Below are 21,345 nucleotides of genomic sequence, written 5' to 3' on the forward strand. Positions count from 1 at the left end.
GGAGCCCCGGTGGGGAATAGAAGAAACATGAAACCTCATCCTCCAGTGGGATGAGGTTTCATGTAGGGATTTAAAAAGTTTAATAAAGCTTTAGTGAAATTTATGAACATGTCCCATCTCATGTGACATTGTCACATGACAGGGACATGTTAAGGATTTTTTTTTCTATTTTTACTGTTTTTACAACTGTCAGCGATGTCCCTCAGGCAGCACTTAGCCTCAGGGAGATGTGCGCTCTTTCATGCGCATGCATGAAACAGCGCATTCTCGCTTTTGGGGAATCCTCCCCTGCCCGCACAGGAAGCGCATGCCTTAATTGGCCCGCCCATTTAAAATGGCGGCGGGGCCCGCTTCTCCGGCGGGGATCAGCTCCCCGCCCACCGGCAATTGGGTCGGGCCCACCCGCCCGGTAGGCAGAAAATTCTGCCCAAGGAGTCTACAGAGGGATATAGACAGATTAAGTGAATAGGCAAAAACTTGGCAGATGGAATATAATGTGGGAAAATGTGAGGTTATGCACTTTGGCAGGAAGAATAGAGGAGCTGAATATTATTTAAATGGAGAAAGGCTGCAGAAGGCTGCAGCACAGAAGGATTTGGAAGTCCTTGTTCATGTATCCCAAAAAACTAACATACAAGATCAACAGGTAATAGGGAAGGCAAATGGAATGTTGGCCTTTATTTCAAAGGGAATGGAGTGTAAAAATAGGGAAGTCTTGCTAGACCACACCTAGAATACTGTGAACAATTTTGGTCTCCTTATCTAAGGAAAGATATACTGGCATTGGAGGCAGTCCAGAGAGAGTTCACTAGGTTGATCCTGGATATGGAGGGATTTTCTTATGAGGGTAGGTTGGGCCTGTACTCACTGGAGTTTAGAAAAATGAGAAGCAACCTTATTGAAACATGTAAGATTCTTAGGGGGCTTGACAGGGTAGATGCTGAGAGGTTGTTTCCCCTTTTGGGAGATTAGGACCAAAGGGCATAATCTCACAGTAAGGGGGCGCCCATTTAAAACAGAGATGAGGAGGAATTTCTTCTCTCAGAGGGTAGTCAATCTGTGGAATTCTTTACTGCAGTGGGCTGTAGAAGCTGGGTCATTAAGTATATTCAAGGTTGAGATAGACAGATTTTAATTAGTAAGGAAATCAAGGGTAATGGGGAAAAGGCAGGAAAGTGGAGTTGAGGATTATCAGATCAGCCATGAATCGTTGAACAGACTTGATGGACTGAATGGCCTACTTCTACTCCTATGTCTTATGGTCTTATGGTCTATTCTTGTATGATTATTTAAACCTGAACAGATGAGAATATTAAAATAGTCAAAATCACTTTTATCATATCTTTACACCTACATTATTAAATTCACAGTTGCATAGACAGAAAGACAGAAATATGCACTATTTTATCTCTTGTGTGAAGATGATGTCATAACATATGTTTAGCATGAATGAAACATTTATCTCAATATTCCTTGTGTGAGTTTCAGTTTGTACAACTGAATGTTTTCAGTAGTTATTAAAGTTTATTTTATTATTAGGGCATCTTAATCAAAGAAAAGTTCATTATTATATAACATAATGGAATTACTCACATATATTTTTGCCATAACAAAAAAATATCTATAGCATCCCATTTCAGTATATTAAGCTAAACGTAAGCAACTAATGTGTTACCAATATTAAAATATTCCAAGTTAGTGTCTTTGTTAATAGACAACGGATTTTTATATGAATCTGTTCGCACTCTTCTACTAATGTCAAACAATGCAGTTTCAATTCACAATATGATTTCTTTTATATTCTATATAAAGCAATACTTGTTTCTTATCTGAAAAGAAAGCTATAATTACAACGAGGATAAATCTGACACCAATAGATACTGAGGTTTTTTTATATGCCTTTTTGGATTGAATAGTCACATTCTCATGCTCTGGTCTTACTGTGTCTGGACCGTACAAGCATGCATTAGTTTGAGGTTGTGGAAACATTTGATGCAGTAATTGCAAACTTACTCTCAATATTTTGGATGGCTCACATTGTCAGCACCACCTTCTTGTGAACCCACAAAATAAAGTTCACTGAACATTAAAGGTGCACCGGCATAACTAATTTGTGTAAGCAAAGTCTGTCATTGTAACATAAAAGCCTTCATGAGGTACAGACATCTCAGCCTATGGTTTGAAATTGACTTTATTAATGAATACTTCATATGATGACTCTTTACCTGGCATGGTCTTTTCATCCTTATTGCCACAACATGGTATCTGTAACAGCAAATCTCACAGCTCCATGACCCTCTTTCACTAATCCACTTCAAAAGGCAGGGCTGGTGCGAGTAGCGTACTGAGCCATCACATCGGCAAGGACTCAGCAATTCACCCTTAAGGAGGCACAAAGGGAAAACAAAATACAAAAGATGTAACAAACTGCAATACAGTTACCACCATCTAGTGCAAATATGCTTAGTTCAGATGTTCCCTCACATGAAATATATCCTCAGGCACCATATGATTCTCAAAGTATTCAGATTAATATGGTGTGCTTTAAAACCTTCTATAATTGATCATGTTTTTTCATTGCTTTCCTTTCTCACTCAGTCTTAAAGGACTAGCAAAAATCTGAGATTTGAATAGAAAACCTCTGACCTGAACTTTAAATAAATGTCCCCAAATGTAATTATTTCAGGTGGGTCTTTTTCTTTGTAATACAAATCTGAAGTGCTTTTTTTAACTTCTTGCTCAGAGAGTAGGTTACCCTAATCTTATGGTCAATGTAGGGTGCATGCTTTATCTTCAGTTATTTAGAACTGGTTAGAACTGTACATCTGGAATTAATTCACTATTTTCTGTGTTCCTTTACTTGCTGAGTTCCTGACCTCAAACATGGAGTAAGGGAAGATACTAACTATTGATCTTGGACTAGATCACAAAGAAGAAGAAAATAAGAGGGGCTGTCACCACATCTCCTGTCAAAGTGTATGAGTGACATTGGCTGAGGTTTAGGAATGAATCACAGTGCAGAAGAGGCCCTTCGGCCCATCAAGTCTGCACCGACATGTGAGAAATACCTGACCTACCTACCCAATCCCATTTACCAGCATTTGGCCCATAGCCTTGAATGTTATGATGTGCCAAGTGCTCATCCAGGTACTTTTTAAAGGATGTGAGGCAACCCTCCTCCACCACCCTCCCAGGCAGTGAATTCCAGCCCGTCACCACCCTCTGGGTGAAAGGGTTTTTCCTCACATCCCCCCTAAACCTCCTGCCCCTCACCTTGAACTTATGCCCCCTTGTGACTGACCCTTCAACTAAGGGGAACAGCTGCTCCCTATCCACCCTGTCCATGCCCCTCATAATCTTGTACACCTCGATCAGGTCGCCCCTCAGTCTTCTCTGCCCCAACGAAAACAACCCAAGTCTATCCAACCTCTCTTCATAACTTAAATGTTTCATCCCAGGCAACATCCTGGTGAATCTCCTCTGCAACCCCTCCACTGCAATCACATCCTTCCTATAATGTGGCAACCAGAACTGCCCACAGTACTCCAGCTGTGACCTCACTAAGGTTCTATGCAACTCCAGCATGACCTCCCTACTTTTGTAACCTATGCCTCGATTGATAAAGGCAAGTGTCCCATATGTCTTTTTCACCACCTCACTAACATGCTCCTCTGCCTTCAGAGATCTATGGACACAGACGCCAAGGTCCCTTTGGTCCTCAGAGCTTCCTTGTGTCATGCCGTTCATTGAATACTTCCTTGTCAAATTACTCCTTCCAAAGTGTACCACCTCACACTTTTCAGGGTTAAATTCCATCTGACACTTATCTGCCCATTTGACCATCCCGTCTATATTTTCCTGTAGCCCAAAACACTCAACCTCACTGTTAACCACCCGGGCAATCTTTGTGTCATCCGCAAATTTACTAATCCTACCCCCCACATAGTCATCGATGTCGTTTATATAAATGACAAATAATAAGGGACCAAGCACAGATCCCTGTGATACGCCACTGGACACTGGCTTCCAGTCACTAAAGCATCCTTCTGTGGTGCCAATGAGTTGCCTATTCTCTTGATCATGGATCATGTATTATGTGTATTAAACAAATGAGCCTGAAAAAAGTATCTTAAAGAGTATGAACCTCATCCATAACAAAGAAAAATCACATCTACAGAACAATGCTTACAAGCTTCCTGGCTAAAACATAAAGATATTCTGAAATGTTACCAGTTAGCAATTAATTGGATATTTATCAGTAGCAAACTTCACTGGAATACATTGCGCCGTAGAGAACATCCGGCATTCCAACAAGGTCATTGACATAAAAGAAGCAGGCCTGCTACTCCAAGGAAAATTCACACCTCAAAATCAAACAGTCTTATATCTTAATATTGTTTCGCCACACAATGCTTTAGGTATGGAGGAAATGTCATATTCCTCAGTAGACTATGGCGTTTTTAAATAAAATGTCTTTGTTGTGCCTCGCTGGCTCTTCATTCTCATACACTTCAGCCTTGTTGCCATTGTCCTCAGAATCACTTATGCCAATTATATTAGGCCCAAACTTCTTGAAATGACAGATATTCCTTGTTACTCTTCAACCATACTTTCTACAACCACAGCTCATTCTTTTTTGCCTATCACAGTATGCTGTGTTGTGACTGGATAGTTGTTATCCTTGCTCATAACTTTTCGTCCAAGATTTGCTTCCTTCCTTGATCTCTAACTTTTGAATGCTGTTTTGTCTGTCCACTTGGATCACATCATTCTGCTTTATCATGCTCTTATGTATTGACGTGCTCTGAATTTTTTGATTCAATAAGGCTGTTGCAGATGCTTTATGTGTGCTCTCTCGAGAGTGGCAATAATAGTTTCTCATAAATTTATGCAAATCTTAAACTCTGCAAATGTGTTTTTTAATCCCATAAATCTTCCTATTTTTCCATCATTATTTCTGTGCGTATCAAGATGAAGGACATTAGTGCTGAAGAAACACTTTCCATTTCAGCAAACATTGTCAGTATCAATCACTCTTAAGTCTGCTTTAGCACAGATAGACTAGCGTTGCCCAATAGAAATTGCTTTGGCGACAGTTTTAGCTACATGGACTATTTTAGTCAAAATTCCTTAAATCCTCTCACACAATATAGGTACACTTCATATGTACACTTTTACTTAACAAACATCAGCTAGCCTTCGGTATTCAATGAACTAAAAAATTCACAATGATCAAATAACATTCATACACCCTGATTTTGTCATACCATTTTACCAATAAGTGCACAACGAGGTTAATATACATATACATATGTCATGCTAATGAGTAAGTGTTCAATGACTGTGTCTGTTATTCATTTTTTATTTACTAATCATAAATGCAATTAGCTACATGTGGTTGATAGCTAACATGTTGGACAACACTGAGCTAAAAGCAAAGTAAAACTCCATCTCCTCTGCCAACATCATTGTACCTCGGAGATAAAAACAAAAAGCTACTGCGGATGCTGGAAATCCAAAACAAAAACAGAATTACCTGGAAAAACTCAGCAGGTCTGGCAGCATCGGTGGAGAAGAAAAGAGTTGACGTTTCGAGTCCAACATGACCCTTCGAAGGGTCATGTTGGACTCGAAACGTCAACTCTTTTCTTCTCCACCGATGCTGCCAGACCTGCTGAGTTTTTCCAGGTAATTCTATCATTGTACCTCAGCCTAGCTTCAAGAATATTACCTACTGCTCCAATGTAACACATTTTTTCCTATATTCACACTAATCATCCGAATGTCTGTCTGTGTGCCTAGTCCTCTAGGAACTGGATTGACTACCCAAACACACAAAAAAACTTTTTCAATTCACTTCCCCTATTGGTCTTGATGATGTCTAGGATTATGTGAACGACAAACTATTATCCAGGTACGCCAGGTGTAAAGTTAACGGTTTTTCATCCTTTGGTATCCTTGAAACCTTAGGGGTAGTTTTACAAATTCAAACTACTGGCAGTAAAAGCTCCATGCCAGGCACAGAAATTCATAATTGCCCCTGTTGACTGATAATCTATTATTACAAACAGGTAAGGGCCGAATGGAAAGCATCAGCAGAATGCAGCCACTTACATTCTGCACTCCTGTGTTTCCCTAGCAAGCCCTGCAGAATTTCACAGCTACCTCAACTTTATTGACAATGTGAGGGAACCATTCTTTTTCATGTAGTGACAATTTTGTCTCCAGGAGTTCTTGGTGATCATTACGTGTGAGGCTCACTGTACAGTCTTGCAATGTTTCAATTATAATAGACGTATCTTATATAATCAACAACATTTGTGTGTCTTTATTATCGTGTATTATTTGCCAATTTGGTGGCACAGTATTGAAGCTTGTGAGAAGTATTTTTTTTGGTTTCGTCTCACTCGAGGTCCCATCTGGGCTGTAATATCAATAATTCTATGATGCCTTTGGAGTGATATAACGTACAATGAAGCTGGTGTGCTGTTCAGCCTACTTTGAAGAGCAGCTCCCAATGGAATTGGGATTTAGGTGTTGCAAAATGTAACATGCTTAAATGTTAAAAGCAAAATACTGCGGATGCTGGAAATCTGAAACAAAAACAAAAATTGCTGGAAAAACTCAGCAGGTCTGAAGAAGAGTCATCTGGACTCGAAACGTTAACTCTGTCTTTCTCTCCACAGATGCTGTCAGACCTGCTGAGTTACTCCAGCAATTTATGCTTAAAATGTTCTTCTTCTGCACAATAACTTATGTTATGATTGGAATTTCAAAGTCCAACTCTGGATCCAGAATGGAGATTTCAGTAAGATAAAAGCAAAAAACTGCGGATACTGGAAATCCAAAACAAAAACAAAAATACCTGGAAAAACTCAGCAGTTCAGACAGCATCTGCGGAGAGGAACACAGTTAACATTTCGAGTCCGTATGACTCTTCAACAGAACTAAGGAAAAATAGAAAAGAGGTGAAATATAAGCTGGTTTAAGGGGGGAGTGGGACAAGCTGGATAGAGGGCCAATGATAGGTGGAGATAACCAAAAGATGTCATAGACAAAAGGAAAAAGAGGTGTTGAAGCTGGTGATATTATCTAAGGAATGTGATAATAAAGGTACAGATAGCGCTAGTGGGGGTGAGGTGGGGGGAAGGGATCGAAATAGGCCTTTCAAGTGAAGCAGCATTTCACTTGCACTTCCCTCAATTTAGTCTACTGCATTCGCTGCTCCCAATGCAGTTTCCTCTACATTGGAGAGACCAAACGCAGACTGGGTGACCGCTTTGCGGAACACCTTCGGCTTGTCCGCAAGCATGACCCAGAACTCCCTGTCACTTGCCATTTCAACACTCCACCCTGCTCTCATGCCGACATGTCCATCCTTGGCCTGCTGCATTGTTCCAGTGAAGCTCAACGCAAACTGGAGGAACAGCACCTCATCTTCCGACTAGGCACTTTACAGCCTTCCGGACTGAACAGTGAGTTCAACAATTTTAGATCATGAACTCTCTCCTCCATCCACACCCCCTTTCCGATCCCCCTTTTTTCCAATAATTTATATAGGTTTTTCTTTTCCCACCTATTTCCATTACTTTTAAATGTATTTCCACCCATTGTTTTATCTTTGCCTTTTAGCCTATTTTGATCCCTTCCCCCCACCCCACCCCCACTAGGGCTATCTGTACCTTTATTATCACATTCCTTAGATAATATCACCAGCTTCAACACCTCTTTGTCCTTTTGTCTATGGCATCTTTTGGTTATCTCCACCTATCACTGGCCCTCTATCCAGCTCTACTTGTCCCACCCCACCTTAAACCAGCTTATATTTCACCTCTTTTCTATTTTTCCTTAGTTCTGTTGAAGAGTCATACGGACTCAAAACGTTAACTGTGTTCCTCTCCGCAGATGCTGTCAGACCTGCTGAGTTTTTCCAGGTATTTTTGTTTTTGTTATGGAGATTGCAGTGTTAGCTTGCTAGCTACAAAAGGTAGTAATCTGTAATTCACTTGACTGGGCTATTCAGCAGAACGTAGCAAAGGACTAGTATAACCTCTTTCTTGGCTTTATTGACCTGAGTTAAAATTGTGTTAAGACTGAACGAGCTTGGAATCACCCCAATCTCCATGTCGTTCTTCCTTCATTATAAAAACAACTACACTTCAAAAGTATTTCATTCATTATAAAGAACTTGAAATATCCAGTGGTTATGAAAAGTTCTATATAAATGAAAAAGTCTCATATCAACTCTTTAAGTTAACTGTGGTATGGCTATATTATATTTAACTAGTCAAAGGAATTTTTCACATTTCACTTTTACAATTGATTGCATGGACCGGCTAAATGATTGTAATAAGTTAAAGATATTGACACACAATAATAATAACGTAAAGGCAAGTTTCTGAGCTGGGGTTGGAATGGGATTTCACGGGTGAAACCCAGAATTCAACTCAGTGGGAGGAATTTGAGGCTTCAACTCGATTAATTTTGACTTCAGCTTGTGTACCTCAGACCTATCTGTACATTGAGCATGATCAGCATCCACTTGATGCAATCTCAGCAAGGTAATCACCCAGATTCAATGAAGGTTCACTGGAATTACTGCTGAGTTGCAGTCAGGAGCAGGGGGAACATGCTTTTCCCCAATAAAGCTCTCACCAAGGTGGAGATTTTTTTATTTGTTCATGGGCTGTGGGCATCTCTGGCTAGCCCAGCATTTATCACACATCCCTAATTGCCCTTGCATTTAAGAGTCAACCACATTGCTGTGGGTCTGGAGTCACATGTAGGCCAGACCAGATAAGGACAGCAGATTTCCTTCCCTAAAGGGACATTAGTGAACCAGATGGGTTTTTACAACAATCGACAATGGTTTCATGATCATCATTAGACTTTTAATTCCAGATTTTTTTATTGAATTCAAATTTCATCATCTGCTATGGTGGGATTCGAACCTGGGTCCCCAGAGCATTACCCTAGGTCTCTGGAATACTAGTCCAGTGAAAATACCACTATGCCATCACCTCCCAAGTAGCTGAGAAGGTAAGTAGCAGTAGCGTTGTGCCCATGTCTTAGACGCAACATAGGATGCACTTTAATTACCTAAGCAGGTCAGGAAAAGTGATTACATCTACTGATTCAACCACATTTTGTGATCTGAACACCCCATTCTCTCTTATTCTGTCTCACCAATCAGTCTCCATCTCTCTTCACCCCCACTCAACTTCTAGCAGCACCCAGCCTTCATTTTCTATCACCACCTCCCCATCTATCCATCCACCACTGCCACTCACCCCATTCTTTATACAATGTAATGCATCCGTCTCATTGCCACTTCACTAAACGCACTGCATCCATCAGGTAAATACATCATCTTCACTCATTCACAGTTCTGTTCTTTCACCCCTTGAGGTGCATGCAAAATGCAAGGGAGAGGACAAGCCTGGATATGGCCTGCCACTGATGGCTTGTCATGACTAAATGGTATCCCTTTGTCTTCCAGGCCTTTACATGTACAGTAAGCATTGCAATACATCCATAAGGGAAATTCCTCAAAGAACCTCATTCCTACTGAAGGTGCACCATCACTGGATGAACAGCCTTGCAGCAATCCAAATGCACGCATATTGATGATAGAGTTAGTTGGGTTTTCACATCACGCAAGTGAGCAAGGCCAGACACTGGGTACAGGAACAGCTATGGAGAGTCCATGTCATGGGCAGAATCCTCTCCATGCTCAACTCAGCTAGACACAGATTCTGAACCCCAGGGGTTATCACTGAGAAGTTGAATGATAGATGTTCGTCAACAATATAGCCAGGTACTGAAAGACATGTGACACACATTATCCACAATAGCAGAGAGGACGGAGGAGTCCAACTCAATTGCTAATGGATTAGTAGCATAGGGAATTAAGACAATGTCTGCAATGGAGAAAGTGGCCAGTTCCACAGAGCTTCAAGTGAGGCTTTCAAATGAGGTCATGCAGGGCAGGCGACAGCCATGCAGACTTTGAATGCCAGCTTGACTGCTGTCTTAAACAGGCGTTTCTGTTGCTTACAATGTGTCAATGATCTCCAGCAAGCTAGTCTGGAACAATGTGTGAGGAGTGATGTAGATTGGCCCAGGAGAGGGATGATGGCAAAAGGAGAACATGGAAATGAACTCCATTCAAAGTGCTCTCACTCCTCACCTATACCTGACATGCTGCCTCATCCAAAAGCCATGTCTGCCTCTATTCGGTGCAGGTGGAGCAGTCTTTGTTGAGGCTCTCAGGGTTTCAAAGCCCAGAGGGCATAGGACAAGTGCATTTCAGCAGCCATGGGAGGGGTCTGAGCAGCCTTCCTCTACCTCTGCTGACATTGCATGGGATGCACTACATAGAAGTAAGAGGAAGTGCAATTTCAAGAAATTGTAATCCGCCAAGGGTACACACATTGGTGTTTCATAGATGCTATGGTGTTAAGTTTCCTTTCAAAGTTAAAATCATTTTCCAAATGTCTCAGTAACGTCTCCTAAGGGCATTAATTACCACCTATTTGAAATGTCCAACTTCGGCGAGTAGGTTTTTTGTTGTCATCCAAATGTAGCTTACTTAATCCTGGAAGTTGGCACATTGTCGCCAGGTGGCAGTCACGCTTCTCTTTTTCTCTGATTTTAAGGGCAGGATTTTCCCGTCGGTGAGCAGGGGGGGGGGGGCCAACTCGCCGATGCGTAAAATGACGCGCGGTGATGTCGGGCGGAACTCCCAACGTCACCCCGCCCCATTTAAATTTTCCGGTAGGCAGGGGCTCAGCAAAATCAGCTGTGCGCCCGCCGACCTGTCAATGGCCAATTGAGGCCATTGACAGAGTCATTTAGCTAATTAATGGACCTGCCCATCCAATCTTAAGGTTGGCGGGCAGGCCAGGAACCCCGGCGGGGACTAGAAAAAGCATGAAACCTCATCCACGGGTGGGATGAGGTTTCACGTAGGTTTTTTAAAATTTTATTATTAAGTTTTTGTAAAAATTATGGACAACTCATGTGACAGTGTCAGATGAGGGAACATGTCAGGAATTTTTAAAATTTTTTATTTTTAGTGTTTGTCACAGAACAGCCGATCTCCCTGAGGCAGCATTTAGCCTCAGGGGGATGATTGCTTTCTTTCCTGCGCATGTGCGAAAGAGTGCACTCTCGGTTTAGGGACCCCCCCACCACCACCCGCACAGGGAGTGCATAGCGCTTCCGTGTGGACATCACGCTGGACGGGCCTTAATTGGCCCACCCACATAAAATGGTGCCACACCCCCAATCAGGGGCACAGATTGGAGGCGCGCCTGTGCGTGCCCGCCATTCAACTTCGCCCCCAACGGGGGGGAAACCCTGCCCTAAGTATGCATTCCAGCCTACCTGCTGCTAGCTGTTAATATTCTACCCCATTGTGTCTGTGACCATCTTAGTTGGTTTTTCACGCAACTGTGCCTAGCAATGAGCTGTTTATAACAAAATTATTAACCTATTGATAAAAACATGTTCATTATTTTATTACATATAATGATCTCAGAAAATGCTTCCTTCTGGAATATCATGTCCAATTTTGTATTGACTATCATTATTATTGGAGGTTGTTCAATGGAGGGCTACAACATTTATACCAGCATGTAGAGGCCTTTAGTATGAAGAGTGATTGTACCCTGGGACTTATCTCTCTTCAGGTGACTAGGAGGAGATTTCATAAAGATTTTAATATCTTGAGCAATTTGATAAGTTGAACATATATGGGTTTTTCAGGGGTATACTGAATTTCAGACCTATGTTCGTAAATTTAAGTTAAGGAAAAGTAAGTTAAATAGACAATTCAAAACAAATTTCTCCAGGAAAAGGGAATTTCTCCAGGAATCATTAGGAATAAACTGCCAATGGAAGTGCTTTCCTGGAAATCTTAAAGAATTTCGAATATACAATTTTCTGGCGCATGGTTTCTGGATTTGTGGTTCTAACATTTTAAAAATGAGAAAGAAAGAGAATTATTGGATGTACTGACTAGATAGAATCCCACATGGAAGATGTTACTTGGAAAATTCCTTTACATTTTAAGGTAGCATATGCACAATATAGTCTTTAATGGTCAGACATTTCGTTTGTTGCAAATAAAGCATATTTTGCATGTTTTTGTCACATTATTTTAAAATATCCTCCTGAATGCCAAGAGTACATAGCAAAGCAAGTTTGAGTGTAATATTATTATGTGTTTGTTGAAAGCTAATTGTGGTGACTTCCACTTCTACAAAATATGCTTGCAACGCTGAGAGAATTACCGAAGTGCATAAGACAAACAAAGCTGTCTCAAATAAAATATGGTACTGCCAAATCCCCATTGGCAAACCTGCACAGTGTAATTAATGAAATAGTTCTGTGATGGATTATTTCTTGCTGGCTACAGCACATAAGAGTTAAAATTAATTACTGCTAGCTGTTTCTGCAAATTGCATCGAATATACATTGAAGTCCATTTCTGAAGCTCTCTTCACCATATCCACTGTAAATTTGCAGGAAAAGGTGCAGAGGTCCTGCAAAATATATGTAACTGCATTCAGCTGAGTTGATTTTTCCTGAATATACTGTTAGTAGTCAAAGAATATAGCACACAAGTTAATGTCCAAGCCTAAGCTATTTAGAAACAAGTTGCATTTAGTTACAATCAGGTTCAGCAACTCCTCCCAAAACACAAATATATATATTTTAAAATAACATTTAGTGAGGGAAAAGAATGCCAACCATAGTGACTTGTAATATTTTAATTTTTCAATAGTTTTATGGTTGAACTTCCTCTTAAGCTACGCACGACCGACAATATGTCATTTTCTATTTATGATGTCTTATCTAATTTTGAGGATAGTCTCCACTGATCTTTATTTGCTGTATTTTTCCTGCTATGTCATGGCTAGTTGCTGATGTATTAATAAATGCATCTGATCTTTAGTTACAACTTCAAACAAAGTACCTTGTCAGGATAACAATCATCTTAACAGGTAGAGGGCCTGCTTCAAAATATTGTGTTGCATGGATGTAATTGTTACAACTTTTATTGGCTTGTTTGACAGTAGCATATAAAAGTAAAACGATTCAATAAAATTTAGTTAGACTATCAAATACTTCATCAGGGTGGACATCATTTATTTTTTCATACAACCAACTGAAATACATCTCAAGAAGCTAAACAACATAGGAAGAGTGAGGTAAAAACAGAAATGTTGAAAACCTTCAGCAAATTAGGCACACTTGTGTGTGATAGAATTTGTAGTCAAAGTTTGTATTTTTTGAGGCAGACACTAATTGAAACGGAAAACTGAAGAAAGAAACTGACCCTCCCGAATGCTGAGGAAATTAAGACTGAAACTGATGATTTGAAACTAAAACTTCTGGTTGAAACTATATATAAGGAGACAGAGCTCAGTAGAAATTGATGAGTCCAATGTGCAGTACGACAAGCTAAAGAAGACAGAGACTAGATCCAGGAGCTGAGAATAAGCAAATACACAGTAGCTGCAGCCATTGCTGTTACCTTAAGATAACATTGGTGGACCTACACCATCCAGACTGAGTTGAGAAGGTTCTGAAGACGTGTGCCATTTTTGGTGAAGACCCTTGGAATTTGGGTTGGTTGCGCACTGCTGTTGGCTGGGGATCAGGCTAAATCCTAGAGGGAGGGGAGCTGAAATTCTTCATAAAGAGGACAGTTTGAAGGACTTTGTGACCGAGTTTGATGACCCTATATGCTGAGTAAATTGCTGAGCCAATTCATATCTGCCATTTGATGTGTAATTTATAACAGTTTATAATTGACTGCAATTTGTCTGTTAATTCATGCTTAACTAATGTAGTCTTTGGGCTTTAGACTATAGGCGATTAACTAAGATAGTATTTAGTGTTTACTTTGTTTTGACTCTTATATAGTAAAACTTCTTCCATTTTAACCCAAGGAATCTTGTGGCTTCATTCTTACGGTAAATAACTGAGATTTCAGGCCTCTTCTTTTTAAAAAAAGAGTTACTGATCTTCTCCAAGATTATAACAAAATTGGATGCTTTTCAGGCAATGTAACAATACACCAAGCAGCTGAAGAGGAGTTAGAAGAAGGAGGAGGCTGTCAACACATCTAGTTTCCAGCTGTATTGTCCGTGATTGCCTCATTGACTATGGTTCCACTGAAGACGACTTGAAATTCCCTTACACATCTTACCTTCCCTCCGTCACTGACCATTACTGTGTCGTCCTGGCTACAATATTGAAATGAAAGGCACCATAAAACAATACCAAACTAACTTCACCCAATAATCCATCCAAAATCCATAAAATTCCAACTAATCATCCTTGCCCATTCCCTTGAGTACATGTCTTCCAAGTCATAGAGTGATAGAACACAGAAACAGGCCCTTCTGGCCATCATGTCCATGCCGGCCATCAAGCACCTATCTATTCCAATCCCATTTTCCAGCACTTGACCCATAGCCCTGTATGCTATGGCATTTCAAGTGCTCATCTAAATACTTCTTAATTGTTGTGAGGGTTCCTGCCTCTACCACCCCCTCAGGCAGTGTGTTGCAGATTCCAACCACCCTCTGGGTGAAAAAGATTTTCCACAAATCCCCTCTAAACCTCCTGCCTCTTACCTTAAATTTATGCCCCCTGGTTATTGACACCTCCGCTAAGGGGAAAGGTTTCTTCATATCTACCCTATCCATGCCCCTCATAATTTTGTATACCTCTATCAGGTCCCCCCTCAGCCTTCTCTGCTCTAAGGAAAACAACCCTAGCCTATCCAGTCTCTCTTCATAGCTGAAACACTCCAGCCCAGGCAACATCCTGGTGAATCTCCTCTGCACCCTCTCCAGTGCAATCACATCCTTCCTATAGTGTGGTGACCAGAACTACACACAGTACTCCAGCCGTGGCCTAACTTGCGCTTTATACAGCTCCAACATAACCTCCCTTGCTCTTATATTCTATGCGTCAGCTAGTAAAGGCAAGTATCCCATATGCCTTCTTAACCACCTTATCTATCTGTGCTGCTGCCTTCAGGGATCTATGGGCATGTACACCAAGGTCCCTCTGATCCTCTGAACTTCCTAGGGTCCTACCATTCATTGTGTATTCCCTTGCCGTGTTAGTCCTCCCAAAATGCATCACCTCACACTTCTCAGGATTAAATTCCATTTGCCACTGCTCTGCCCATCTTACCAGCCCATCTATATCACCCTGTAATCTAAGGCTTTCCTCCTCACTATTTACGACACCACCAATTTTCGTGTCATCTGCGAACTTACTGATCATACCTCCTATATTCACGTCTAAATCATTAATGTACACTACAAACAGCAAGGGTCCCAGCACTGATCCTTGCAATACACCTCTTGTCACATGTTTCCAATTGCAAAAACAACCTTCAACCATCACCCTCTGCCTCCTGCTCCTAGGCCAATTTTGGATCCAATTTGCCAAATTGCCCTGGATCCCATGGGCTCTTACCTTCTTGACCATTCTCCCATGCGGGACCTTGTCAAAAGCCTTACTAAGTCCATGTAGACTACATCAACTGCACTACCCTCATCTACACAACTAGTCACCGCCTCAAAAAATTCAATAAATTTGTTAGACATGATCTCCCCCTGACAAAGCCATGCTGGCTATCCCTGATTAATCCCTGCCTCTACAAGTGGAAATCAATCCTGTCCCTCAGAATTTTTTCCAATAGTTTCCCTACCACTGATGTTAGACTCATGGGCCTGTAATTACCTGGTTATCCCTACTAGCCTTCTTGAATAATGGTACCACATTCACTGTCCTCCAGTCCTCTGGCACCTCTCCGTGGCCAGAGAGGATTTGAAAATTAGGGTCAGAGCCCCTGCAATCTCCTCCCTTGCCTCACAAAGCATCTCATCTGGGCCTGGGGATTAATCCACTTTTAAGCCCACTAAAACCGCTAATACCTCCTCCCTTTCAATACTAATTTGCTCAAGTATATCACAGTTCCCTGCCCTGATTTCTACACCTACATTGTCCTGTGTTTTTGCCAGTCCTAGTGCTCCTACACATTGCTACTGCAGTGGTTGCAGCATGGCTGGTGGAGGGTTGCTGGTACTCAGCAGCAGATGGTTTTAGAGGGAGGTCTGGTTTCAGACTATACCATATGAACATGGGGGCAGCAGTCTGGGCTGGCTGACAGGAAAGCAAGTGCACTGGCTGAGTGACAGGGGTAGGAGGACGAATGCTGCCAACCTGAGTGAGGACAACAACTTTATGCTTCATGGATCCACTGCCAATTCTCTGGGGCAGCTGAGGACTGGAAAACAAAACTTCTGGTGGAAACTATAAAAAAGGAGTCAGAGCCATCAGAGTTCAGTCGAAATTGATGAGTCCAATGGTGTAGCACATGTAAGCTGAAGAAGACAGAGGCTCGATCCAAGAACTGAGAATAAGCAAATACGCAGTTTCTGTAGCTGTTTCTGATACTTGAAAGTAACATTGCTGGATCTGTACCATCCAGGCCAAGTTGAGGAGGTTTTGCATCCTGTGCCATTTTTGGTGAAGACTATACCATAGAATCCAGGTTGCTCGTGTGCTGTTGTCAGCTGGGGATCAGGGTAGCTCCCAGCAGGGGAGAAGCTGAAAATCTTCGTAAGGGGGGCAGAGTTTTGAAGAACTTCGTGATTGAGTTTGATGACCTATACACGAGTAGATTGCTGAGCCAATTTGTAATAATTATCTTAAGTCATATCTGGCATTTAACGTGTAGATTTTCCTATTAATTCATGTTTAACTTATGTTTTTTCTGGGTTTTATAGTATAGGAGGATACCTAAGACGCTATTTAATGTTTGCTTTGTTTGACTCTTGTATAGTAAAAATTGTTCTGTTTTAAACTGTAGAATCTTGTAGCTTCATTCTTTCAGTAAATAACTGAAATTTTGGACCTTTTTTAAATGTACTGGTCTCTAACTGATCATAACATATGTGAGAAACAGAGTTAATATGTCAGATCAATGGCCTATCATCAGAACAGAAAAGACATTGGCTGACCTGAAAAGTGTTTTCAACAATTTGTTATTATTTCAGATTTCTGTCATTTGCAGTATTTTGCTTTTGTTTGAGAGTCTAAGAGTCAATCTCTACTTCACCTCATCTTCATTCCCATTCTCCCCTCATCAATTTTTAAGTCTTTTCTTGTTATTTTTGTCCACTTTTACTGCATACCATTCTAGGACTGGGAGAGCAACAGGTGACCTTAGTCCTCTGTCGCTCTTGCATAAGCCATAAACCATGCTCATGAAAGGCTCTCAAGGGAAGTGTTGGTTAGCTTACTTCCCCATTGCTCCCTTATGGAATACCATTTCTTTTAGTATGAAATATTGATTAACAAATAAGCTTCAAATATAAGAGCTTTTAACTGAATTATGTTTTCATAAGTTTCCAACGGATTTTATCTGAAAGTGAGGAATGGGGTTGTAGTTAGGCTCAGACTAACATTCTGATAAATAACAAAACACACAGACCAGTCTGAAAGCATGTTTGACATGTTACTATACAGGCATGACCAAGATTGGTTATCCAATGTTTGTGCACTTGACAACTTATGAATCATTAAGTTAAGGTATTGTTAGACATTCACGCAATAGCAAAAAGATATTTAAGATGTTTTAAAGCATTTATCATTATTTTTGTCTCTCAACTCCTGTAAGGCTGCTTATTCAATATAAAAGGTTAATATAAAGCTCTGGATTCTTACATGAAAACACTGAGTGACAGAACATTGTGAAACAATCAATGCAGCTTGAAAATTATCTCTAAATACACAAATGGATTCCTGCAAAATTGGTTAGATGTTTATTTACCTCAGTTGAATTGTACAGGTCTTACATTCCACTGGGTTCTTCACTTTTTTAACCGTTAGTTCTGTATTCACAAATAATGTCCTAACAAAAAAATTGCAATATATTTTCTACTGTTTTTTTCGGTCATTGATGTAAATTAAGACTAGCTATCTTGTTTAAAAGTAATGTTGCTGCATTTATTTTGTTTTTGATTTCTGTTTACAAGGAGATTGTGTTCAATTTTCATTCACTGTATGGGCAGTATTCTGATTGCCTACCCATTATAGAACCCAACAGATTTTCATTACATTGATTTGAACAGAATGACAATTGGACTTGTAGGCAATGTACTCTTAACAGATTACTGCCCATTTTTTGAAGGGAAAAAATACGCCATTGTGTACTACTTAGGATTAGATTTTAATTATGTAGAATACAATAATTGTACCTTTGGAACATGACTAGTCATCCAGCTTGACTGCATGGATAAAAAACTTCTCTCATAAGAATCCTAAGTCATGAAAAATGAGTTTAGTACGCTTAAAATTACTTACAGATAAATGTGAGTACACAACAAAACCTTAGCACTTAATTACTATAAATTGCCTTGGAAAAAATATTAGATAGATCTTTCAATGAGTTTGCCCTCCCAACAAAAGCTGCACATAAAAGCAAAATACCGCAAATGCTGGAAATCTGAAATAAAAACGGAAAATGCTAGAAATTCTCAACAGATCCAGCAGAACTTGTGGAAAGAAAAACAGAGTTAATGTTTCAAGTCAATGAGAGATCATCATGGGCAGAATATTGCACACGTCAGGTGGGCACATGCCTGACCCAAACGAATGTAAAATGATGCGCGATGACATCGGGTGAGCATCCCAAAGTCATCACGCACTCGCGCAATATCTCGGTAGGCAGGCCTGCGCGGAAGTCAGCAGCACACCCGCCAACAATTAACAGGCCTACTAAAGCCATTAAAGTAATAATTAAATGAAATTTTTCGCTGCTCATCCGACCTTACGGTTGGCGGCAGGAGAATAGGCCAAGTGGCCTTTGGATTTTTTAGGAAACCTCATCCACGGGCAGGATGAGGTTTCTAACAACAAATAAAAATTAAATAAAAAGTTTTAAATTTCATTCATAACATGTTCCTGCTCATGTGACAGAGTCACATGAGGGGACATGTTTTTAACATTGCTTAAGTTTTTAATTTTTGAGTTTATAAATCTTCAGCTCCCTGAGACAGCTCTGTGCCTCAGGGGGCTTTCATTGTGCTCACCCATGCGCATGTGTGAACCTCCGCAATCGACCTCCTCCCACCCCCACACAGCAGTGCTGAGCGCTGCAGTGTGCGTTTCATGCTGGCTGGCCGTTAATTGGCCAGCCAGTGTGAAATTGATGTCAGGGCCCGATCGCGAGCGGCAGTCAACTTTGCAACTGCTCCCAGGCCTGCCCACCGCGCCCGCCCAACAAGGTGAAAATCCTGGCCCATAAGATTATAATAAATAGAAGCGGTAGGCCATTCAGCCTCTAAAGTCTGCTCCCACATTCAATACAATCATGGCTGAACAGACTTTGGCCTTAACTTTACTTTCCTGCCAGTCCTTCATAACCCTTGACTCCCTTGTAGATCAAAAATCTGTCTAACTCAGCCTTGAATATATTCAATGACCCAGACTCCACTGTTCTCTGGGGAAAGAATTCCAAAGACCAATGACCCTCTGAGAGAAGAAATTCCTCCTCATCTCAATCTTAAATGAGAGATCTCTTATTTTTAAACTGTGCCCCCTAGTTCTAGATTCCTCCATGAGGGGAACCATCCACTCAGCATCTATCCCATCAAGCCCCCTCAGAAGCTTATATGTTTCGATAAGGCCACCTTTCATTCTTCTGAACTCCAATGAGTACAGGTCCAACAAGCTCAACCTATCCTCATAAGACAACTCCTCCATCCTAGGAATCAGCCTAGTGAACCTTCTCTGAACTGCTTCCAATTTAAGTATATCCCTTCTTAAGTAAGGGGACCAAATCTGTACACAGTACTCTGATGCAATCACACCAATGCCCTGTATATTTACAACAAAACCTCCCTACTTTTATACTCCATCCCCTGACAATAAACACCAGCCTTCCTAATGACTTGCTGTACCTGCATGCTAACTTTTTGAGATTTATGTACAAGGACACTCTGTTCTACAGCATTCTGCACACTCTCTCCATTTAAATGATATTCTGCTTTTCTGTTCTTCCCGTCAAAGTGGGCGACATCACATTTTCCCACATTTTACCCCATATGCCAATTTTTTAGCCCATTCATTTAACCTATCTATATCCCTTTGCAGGCTCTTTGTATCCTCTTCACAACCAGCTTTCCTACCTACATTTGTATCATTAGCAAATTTAGTTACAATACAGTCAGTTTCTTCATCCGATTGTAAGTAGTTGGGGTCCCAACACTGATCCCTGTGGCACTCCATTAGTTACAGTTTGCCAACCTGAAAATGACCCATTTATTCCAACTCTCTGTTTCATGTTAGTTAGCCAATCCCCTGTCCAGGCTAATATATTACCCCCAACACCATTAGCTCCTATCTTGTGTAGTAACCTTTTATGTGGCACTTAATCAAATGCTTTTTGGAAATCCAAATACAGTACATTTACTGGCTCCCCTTTATCCAAACTGCTTGTTACCTCCTCAAAGAACTCTAATAAATTTGGTAAATAAGATTTCCCTTTCATAAAATCATTTTGACTCTGCCTAATAGTGTTATGATTTTGTAAATTCCCTGCCACTACTTCCTTCATAATGGATTCTAGCATTTCTCCAATGACAGATGGTAAGCTAACTGGCCTTTGGTCATCCACAAAATGTCAATGACTTGAAATGTTAATTCAGTTTCTCCCCTCATAGGTGCTGCCAGACCTGCTGACTGGATCCTTGCATGTTGAGAGAACATATCTGAAATTTGGATCTGCATGCCCTTCATTATTTTCATTCAATGTTTCATATAATTCTTTTCTCAAATGTGTGGGTGATTTTTTTTTAAATTGTATGACTCCTTTAATTTTTTAGCACAGCTGTGCACACATGGTATTTAAAAGGGGCTGACTTTTACATGGTCAGCATGGGGACTTTCGTGTTGTTTTATGGCCGCACAGCTTTAGAGGCACTTTGTTTTCAGTCTATCAATTTTAGTGGGAATGTGGATCAGAATTCTCAATATGCAATCCTGACAGGTGAAGCTTCACCAAGGGAGAATAAACTAAGAAAATTATCCATTACATATATTTAAAATCTATAAATATATCTCCATATTCATTTTTATGATGGCTTATTTAAAGTGTGCAAAGTATCAGAGTTGTGTACTCGTGTAACGTAGTTTTTCTTTTTAGATCCTAGAGATGTTGGAGTATTGGAGATTCCACTTTTGACACTGTTTTGACTTCAAGTACTTCCCAGTTAGATATCCAGCATATAGAGTGAATCTCTCTGG

General features: G+C 40.6%; 1 protein-coding gene across 1 annotated transcript in view; it reads right to left on the bottom strand.

Moving 5' to 3' along the window:
- Nucleotides 1–21,345, bottom strand: part of LOC144674322 (E3 ubiquitin-protein ligase MARCHF11-like) — a 131,572-nt gene that overhangs the window by 91,964 nt on the left and 18,263 nt on the right. The window contains exon 2 of the mRNA XM_078535737.1: nucleotides 2,226–2,381. Coding sequence (XP_078391863.1) covers nucleotides 2,226–2,381 — 156 coding nt within the window. The remainder of the gene's footprint in view (nucleotides 1–2,225; nucleotides 2,382–21,345) is intronic.

The sequence above is a fragment of the Cetorhinus maximus genome, chromosome 3, assembly GCF_964194155.1.
Source record: "Cetorhinus maximus chromosome 3, sCetMax3.hap1.1, whole genome shotgun sequence".
Lineage (NCBI taxonomy): Eukaryota > Metazoa > Chordata > Chondrichthyes > Lamniformes > Cetorhinidae > Cetorhinus > Cetorhinus maximus.